This window comes from Chelmon rostratus, chromosome 19, assembly GCF_017976325.1.
Source record: "Chelmon rostratus isolate fCheRos1 chromosome 19, fCheRos1.pri, whole genome shotgun sequence".
Lineage (NCBI taxonomy): Eukaryota > Metazoa > Chordata > Actinopteri > Chaetodontiformes > Chaetodontidae > Chelmon > Chelmon rostratus.
The window spans coordinates 10,851,885-10,860,831 of NC_055676.1; the positions used below are offsets into that span (position 1 = coordinate 10,851,885).

At 42.9% G+C, this 8,947-nt stretch overlaps 1 protein-coding gene across 1 annotated transcript in view; it reads left to right on the forward strand.

The window, feature by feature from the left end:
• The window catches only part of exd3 (exonuclease 3'-5' domain containing 3), a 41,159-nt gene extending 37,769 nt beyond the window's left edge, over positions 1-3,390 (forward strand). Inside the window, exons 20-21 of the mRNA XM_041960127.1 lie at positions 1,646-1,712; positions 1,909-3,390. Of these exons, the coding sequence (XP_041816061.1) occupies positions 1,646-1,712; positions 1,909-2,258 (417 nt within the window). The 3' untranslated portion in view covers positions 2,259-3,390. The remainder of the gene's footprint in view (positions 1-1,645; positions 1,713-1,908) is intronic.
• Positions 3,391-8,947: the final 5,557 nt, after the last annotated feature.

Here is an 8,947-nt window from a genome sequence, read left to right on the forward strand (position 1 = left end):
GTGCTCAAGCCTTTGTGTCCTGCAGCAAGCCAAAAAACAGGGAAAATGTTACTGAAATCACCCAATCCAAGCTGGTTTCAAAACTTAGATGAGGGCACAGAGCCACCATCTGGGTTCTTTCAAATATATAAGGCACTCTGACCAAGTTTGTTTTGTAATGTCCGTTTCCATATTAAGGCTCTGACTATTTCCTAATATGTTTTATCAACATGTCTGTTAATATCACTACAACATTTGTCATAATGTAATTTCTAAATTTACACAATTGCACTTACTTCACAACTTCTTTTGCTTTATTTAATTGTCAGGTCTCTGCCGGATCTGTGCATTTGTAGCTTGCCATGTTTTGATTAATTCTAGATCAAATTATTTCCATCCAGGTTGCGTGTGTGAGACGCTGTGCGTGTGTGCCTGCCGGTCCGTGGCTTATCCTAGAGAGTTCAGAGCAGGTTCTGGCTTGCTCAGCTCTGGGAAACTTTGAGCTGAGCAAATAGCTGGGTCTGTTTTCCTGGCTGCAGCCGTGCTTGTATGTGTGAGCCATGTGTATGCGCTGTGAGCACTTGTATGCATGTGGTTCATGCGCACTGTAATGGAGCCTGTGCGAATTGTAAAGTGTTTTGTCTGTGTGGTGAGTTTGTGTGTGTGTGTGTGTGTGTGTGTAAGGCAGAATACAAAGAGAAGAATACAGAATGTACAGCGGGAGAGATGAGCTTCTTCCCACAGGCAAGACAGGAGATGACACCTCTGCTATTCCCACACCTCCACTGTCTAGCCGCTCTCTCCTGTCCTGACCTCAGTCACCGCAGAGGCAAACACCGCTCTGAATGTGCAGACAGAAGAGAGGACATGCTTTTACTGATTTGCAGTCTTCATTATACTTTTTCTGGGTGGAGAGAGACAAACTGGCCTTGAGTGAGCTAGTCAAGAATCCTTGCTTTGTGAGGTCTGCGACTCTGGTTTGATTTACAGCTCACCTCTAAGTGGAATGCTGTTTGCTGGGTGGAGCTCAGGTGTGTTGACAAGGCTTTTAGCACCGACATGCTGTCAGGATGGCTTACAGACAAGTGTGTGTGTGCATGTTAGGGGCCGGCGAACAAGAGGTCACTAATGTCCCACCAGGGAGACCTTTACCATGGAGAAGGACAAGACAGCATGGACATGTGAACGTTACTGAGGCGTAAACGCTGTCTCTATGCACACACACTGATCTCATCTCTCTGTATCACTTAGCCCCTTTCACACTAAAGCAGCTACTAAGGAAACATGTCTGTTTGCCATTGGTGTGAATGGGTCAACACAAGTTTTCAAGCTCTGCGACTCTGGTCTACACCTGGTTTTAACAATAGGTCTGATGCTGTTTGACTTGAACAGGTGAACTCTGGTCATGCTTCAAGCTAAGAAGCTTAAGAAGCTCCCTCCCTCAACATCTTTCTCGTGCTAGTTTTTGTAGTTTTCTTTCCTCTACATTTCACCACAAGTTGCCTTCCTGTTCATCTGTTCATCTCATTACTTTTGTCAACATTAAGAAATTTTAATCGTACAAGTTTTTTTTTCCTCTTCCAGACATTTTTGGTGAGTGAAAGTTTTGAAAACACTTGCTTTAACCCTGCTGCTAATGACTGAATGTTGTTTTGTGTTTGTCCAGGCGTGTAACAGTGATCAGTACATGGCGGTGCCCAGGAAGGACATGATGAGGATGCTTAAACAGAAAGGTCAGTCAAGCCATATTATAGGCCTCATTTTGAGTGGACTCCTTAAGATACTGAGTAGAAGATCTAAGGATGTATCGACATGCCATAACTTCTCATGTCTTCGCCTCTGTTCAGTTCATTTCTGGAGTGAGGCTAACCTCACTTCATTTTGACTGTTCAAAAATGAAGGCATTGAGCTTTCCTATTTTCTTTGTAGGATTTTTGCAGGACAACGCTGACCACACACAACAGCAGGATGAGGAGATGACCCACGGTGTGACCCCTGACCTCCCCAGGTATGCCCTTCACTGTCAATGGGCCCCCCTTTCAGGTCTGGACCCCGACACCCTGACCTTTCCCAGTGGGGCACAAATACAGCTCCACACCGTGCCCCCCGGCCTCCTGCCGAGGATACCGATCTTCTATGTCTGCACCAGATGTGGCAAGGTGTTCTGGGAAGGCTCTCACTTCGGCCGTGTCCTTTCCATGTTTCAGGATGTCTTCCACATAGATGACACTGAATCCGCTGCAGATCCCATTACAGCAGCTGTCATGACATCCAATTAAATTGCCTCTTATATAAGATTAGTTTAATTTTATTTTTTGTTTATTTTTTATACAGGGGATGATGGTTTTATTGTCAAAGTTTTAAATCTATAGTGTATGTAAGGACCAGTTTGTAAGATTAGCATATTCATATTAATTCGTTTGTTTTCATTATTGTATAATTGCCTGAAAATAAGAATAATTGTGTTTTCGTTACCTTAGAATCAGTTCTTTATATCTACAAAGGGAGCAGGGTCCTCTGCTGCAGAGACCAACATGTTGCACCTCCATGTTTCTACTGTAGCCGAGAATGGACAAACCAAACACCGGCCCTAGAGAGCAGCTTTGGTGTTTTTTGCAAGTTTCTTACACACTTGGAAAGGGAAGGGTGAGGAGAGGAGTAGTCAGTTGGTTGCAGTCTGCAAGCTCAATGTCAGATGCCACTAAATCCTACACACTGGACCTTTAAACCTCAGTGAACCAAAGAATGTTTTGACATTGTCATTTTTGTTGTTGATCGTACTCACTGCTATAACATGGCACATTCATTGTGATTTAGCAGGGGAGCAGGCAGCATTCAGCAGGGAATTATATCTTCAGACTATTAAGTGCATAACGGAAGTAGATGCATGAATGTCTTCTTGTTCCTTGAAACTGTTTCTGGGGTCACATTTTATCCCATTTTTGTTGTTGTTGTTGTTTTAGTTTAAACGTTGCTGTTAAATGAGGCCAGGACTCAGTTCCTTGGCCTTTTTTGCAGTCCGTGCTACTTCCCCTTCTCTGTGATTACATTTGTATAATGTTGAGTTATTGAGCTGGAAGCTGAATGGCTGTCAATAAACAGATTTTCATGTCCTTTATTAATGTGTGAGAAGTCTGCAGGTATGTTTCAGAATTCACAAAACAGATGGTGAAGGACTCAGAGGGGACGGATTGATGAGATCATCTAAGCTTCACTGAAATCTGTCAGGTGTAACATTAACAGTGTGGGGGTTTCCTGCCCAGGGGCTGAAGAGCAGACAGGTCAGAGAGTAACCCAACACATACACTGCCTGAATCCCTTCATATTTACTCATACTGCTCGGTCTAACTCCCCTATTCTCTGTTCACAAATCCCACATTGGATTTGTGTGATTGCAGAAAATGAGATTTGTCCAAAAGGGTTTTAAGAGATCTAATGTGGAAAAGTCTGCAATTAAAGATGTGCTGGTATTTTCTGGACAAGTACATTTTGTTGAGAGTACTTTTGAAGGCTGCGTTTTTGTGCTCATAAAATGTAAGAAACCCAAACCATAACCAGATGTGCATTTTATTTAACTGATCACTTAACATACATCAAAAAGGCCACAATGATTTCCAAACGCAGGTCATACGGTGAATCACTGAAGCAAATGTGTTTGAATCACAGCAGCTGCGGTAGGAAGCCAGAGACTAACCGTGATGCTTCTTTTAAGGTTTGAGGTATTTGGTGGAAGCATTTCTCTAGAATATGCACACTATAACCCACTTCTCATGTCATGAATAACCACATTGGGGTTGTGTAAGCTGAAGTGTGTTTATTACAAGAAATAGTGGAAATAATAATAATGATAATAATTACAGCTTTGGAAGGAAGTGTTATCTAATCAAATGTCCCAGTTCAGCACGGTCTCCTTCTTTCCATATGTTTTAGAGATGGTTAATTTGGAAGAAGTTTTTCAACATCACGTTTGAATAGCAAGTCTGGACCTCTATATTACCAATTCCATAATCTTAACGGCATTACAAAATGTAGACTTAGGGGTTTTGTGTGCTAAGTAATGTTACGCCAGCACTAATGCAGGTATCTCTAAGGACATAGGTGTTGTAACTTCTGGAGAATAACCTTACAAATGTGGGCGTGAGTGGCCATGAGTGTGACGTTCACTGCTCATTGTTGTGAGTGCTGGGTGAGCCGTGGTACTCCGGATCTGAACCTGCAGCTTGTGTGTCCCGTCTAGGCTACCACTCGAACAAGAAACTCTCCTGGACAAAGGAGGTCATGTGGATTGCATGTATGAATTGCACAAACTAGATACAATGTGTTAATTAGTGAGCTTTAAATGTGCTGGCAGGGGGATTGTGTAACCTTTGGACAGAACCAGCCTAGCTGTGTCCCCCTATCTCTTAGTCTATGCTATGCTAAGTTAACAGGCTGTAGGTAAGCAGAGGTTACAGATCCTGGTCTCTATCTTCTCATCTAACACTCAGGAATAAGCATAAAAAAGCATATTCCCCAAAATGTTCTCCAAACTCTTCCTAGCCTGATAAAAGGACTTTTTTTTGTTTTTGTTCAAGTTTGAATCATTGAAAATAGTTGGAGACGCGAGCAGTGAGTCACAGGTCTGGATCAGACTGGCAAAGAAAGGGCCGTGCTGGGGGAGGCCAAACACCAGCCACTGGCATTCATCACAACATGAACACCCAAACCTTGTTTTTATGAATCACTTATAACTGATCTATAAAGCATTGGTACATTAATTATATGCGTTGATAAAGTTAGAAATCCTAAACCCTTCGTCAAGTGAGTATATATTTCAGTCATGCTTTTAGAGCAGAGCAACAGATTTCAAACTCTACCTTACATTATCTTAGATTAGCCTTTCAGGTGTGGAAGGAGGTTGAAGATAAACTGGAAGCTTCCAGTAATCATGCCAGTAGAAGATGACCGTTGAGATCAGTATGGAGGAGAGACTGGCCTAATCCTTGTCTGCAGGATGTTGAATTATATGGAAAATATACATATATGCAAAATTAGGGTTGATTAATGAATAATACTCCTAATAATGTACTTTTTTTTTAAACATAAATACTGGAATAGCAAAAATCTTGGCATGTTGCCGTGCGCTTTTTTTACGCGGACTGTATAATAACTACAGCAACATTAATCTACCCTGAAGTATTTTTTTTTATAATTGCAGTGAATGAAGTCGACACCCTAGCTCCCAAATAAGCCCCTCTCTGTGTGTCTTGTCCCGTCCTTGTCCGGGTGGTCGCAGCCCCTGCCCCTGCGCAGAGCAGAGCGCGAGCTTTCTACCGCAGCACCGTGTTATTTGATCCTTGCTCTTTCTTTGCTGGGAAGAAAAGCTCGCCTCTTTCCCACGCTCTGAGGACACGTGGTGCCCGGAATGAATTGGATTCAGAAGGCCCTCCCTCTCCTGGTAAAACGTCACCTCTCTCTCTCTCTCTCTCTCTCTCTCTCTAACACACACACACACACTGAGTTCAGCTCAACATGTTTGTGATGTAAAGTAACAATATTTCCAACGCGTCATGCTTTTTTTTAATCCACATTTTTACGTGACAGTTTAACATTTATTTTCCCTTCGTGTATCAGAGCACGTGAGTTTTCCTATCCGGACTCCTCTCTCCAGCGACATGCTTTCGCGCAGCATGTCGGGACGGGACGGGACGGGAGGCTCCTCCCGTCTTGTCTGGCCCCGGCTGCACCGGGTCTCGGCGCCAAAAGTCGGCGCAGCGCAAAGATCTGCCTCGATCTGTACGGCGCTCCGTTTACAAGATAGCCGCACAACACTGCTCGACTCTGGGTTCTTTCTGTGTCGCTGTGGGGGAAACGTCTTGTTTATCATCACACAGCAATAGAACAGAGATATGGCTGCAAAAAATAGAACCAGAATAGACTTATTTTATCTTTGTCTGAACCGTTTCCCTTTAAGAGTTTGGTGAGGGCCAAGGCGACCCCTTAGGCTAGCTGCACAAAACCTGACCAGGTGACAACAAGATGACAACAACATTATTGGAGTTCGATGAGGCTACTGCAAACTATGGTTGTGACTGGCGTGCGCTTTTACGCACACACGGACTGCTTTATTAGTCGTTGCAAACTCAGCTTTAGCCCTTACACAACTGTGTAATATTTCAGCCTGTCAATGAGAGATTTCAGAGATTGTAAAATAAATGTTTTAAGGATTTCGTCTCTGCTTGAAGTGCATCTGCACAACAGTCTCATGATTGTATCTGGTTTTGGCTTCTTCCCAGACACACATTACCAAGAGGAGACTCAGGAGCGAAGTGGTGGTGGGGGGCAGAGAGAGGAGAGCAAATGCCACAGAGTTTGGGGGAGAAACTCATCCAGTCAGAGAAACTTTTGGCTCCTGCGGTCTGTGCAAATGTTTTCCAAGTGTCCAGACGCACTGCAGCCAAAGCTCTGATAGCCGACAGATGTTTCTGATTTTCCAGAAGATGTTCTGCACCATTCAGTAACGCAGAGAAGAAGAAGAAGAAAAAAACAGATTTATAGCAAACATAATAAAACGTATACTAATCCTAAAAATATCAAATCTGAAAAAGTAACCATAGCCCCCTAACTCTGTAGTTCAAACCTGACAGCTTTGAACTACAAACTCCAGTATGCCAGTGCAGGTCAGTGCTGTGTCATATGGAGGCCATAGAGAGGAACACACATCTGTTATTGGAGCCAACATGTACAAAGGTCTGTGTTAGGTATTCACCACATTTCTATGATGAGTCAGAGCTACAGTCTTTGTTTTTGGAACGTTTGCAGCTGTGACCACAAAGGAACAAACAGTAAACAGGCAGCACACAGACGCACAAACAGTCACCTGCAGATGCACCTAAAAGTGCCCAAAACAGATGAATCACAATCTCCTACACACAAACTGTTTGGCGCATTGTCCAACAAGTCTATGATCCGAGATACAGTGGCACACAGGAAAACTGGTTTCTGATTGGCTGGCAGGTTCACTTTTATTGGACACCTTTAAACATAGCTTAGGCCAACAGTCAAACCAAGGTTCTAGTCCAGAGCGCATGGTGTTTTATCTTGCTGGGAACCATAGCAACAATACCATTGAAACTAGCTTGATCATATCTGAAGTCAAGTCAGTTTTATCTACATTCACCGATTTCAAACCTTACAAAAGTGGATCATACTCATAGCGTCTGTGGCCATGGTTTAAACCTTGATAATGCACCCTGAAGTGTCCTGTTACAGAAGATAATGGACCCAAGCAATCCAGTTAAATTTACATTATCGCTTTGTTTAAAAGAACTAACAAGAAACAGCAAGAATGAAATCAAAGATAGATTTGATTAGTAAGTGAAACAGAAAAATAATGGACGCGGTGGAGTGCTTCATCGCGCTTCCTCACTATGACCACATACAATCTGTTACATCCTTCATGAAAGATTGTTTGATATTGATTAGGTCGTTCTATGTGACAACCTGACTTCCTGCATGCATGCTCTCTCTTGGGTTACCTGTAGTTTAATAAACCAGCTTGTGCATTTATTTAGAAGCCGACCTGTTCACTTGAAACGTGTCTCAGGTCTAAATCTTCCCTGACCATGGTAACGCACTCCAAATGTGCCTATATAGGAAATAATGAACCTGGCTCTGTAGAAATTGCTGCAGTCGTGTTTTAAGCCTTGCGCAGCTGTTATGTTTTTTTTTTTTTTTTTTTTAGATAGGATAAAATAGGTTGTGACCTTCATATCGCTGTCTCTCCCACACAGACGCACAAGCTCACACTCGTGTAGACAGATGCGGCCACAGACGTGCGCCAAATGTACAGTTCAGAGTGTGGGAAAAAGAAGACAGTGTGAAAGCCACCAAACCATCAGAGCGGAGAGCGGGTTATAAAGTGTTACACAGATGAGATGAAGTGCGGGCGCAAAAACGCAGCAAACGGCCCGAGGGAGGCTGAGATGTACCTGGTGTTGTTTCCACATATCTATCTGTATCCCCTCATCTATCCATCAGCCACTTTCACATGCATTCTTTCTGTCTGTGTGTTTCTATCTATCCGTATGCATCACAACCGTCTCTCTTTCACACACACACACACACACACACACACACACACACACACACACACAGGCACCCAGTTCCCACGGTGGCTGAGCGGCGTGTCAATCTGCGCGCAGCGTCACCTCTTTTCACTTGCAAAAAGGAAGTAGCGCAGGGCTTTTGTTATCTGAAGTCCCACAGTCTAGTCTTTTAAAAACAACTGGAATATATCCGCAGTTTATGATTTAAACAACTACCTATAATCTCCTCCTCGGAGGTGTTTTATATGGAGCGGTGCGACCGTTTGGGGGTTTGCATTTTACTGTCTTTCCCATTTGGTTCGGAGTTAATCGCTGTCTTCGCGGAACACAAAGGCTCTCTGAGATTTTAGATATTGTGAGTTGTGAAAAGATGCCGTCGCTGTTAAACCAGTCATTTTAAATGTCCTTCACCATTTGGAGGCTAAACACTTTGTTATAGCCTGCTTTTAACTTTAAATGCACCCCAGCCTGTTAGTTTGAAACAGCTTTCACCCACAAGAGCATATTTTGGAGCCAACGTTCTGTTCTTTTTTTCCATTTTTGCGCACGAATTAACTGAGCTGTTCACCGGCACTCAATCATCCGCTGCAGAGAAAGTTGGGACACGTAAATCTCCAACAGCAGCACATGTAAACCACACCCTGCCCGGGTTAGTCTATCATTATCAGCACCTTTTCTGCCCCCATTTAACGTGAAAGGGCGTTAATAACCTTAAGAAAAAGACTTCTTAACAAACAGCTCTGACTCATATATATATATATATATATATATATATATATATATAGCCAGAAGCGAGAGTTTTCTTTTTCTTTGTAAGAAGTTAAATCACTAATTTTTCACCTGTTGTGAGAATCAATATTTCATGTATTTTAACATTGTGC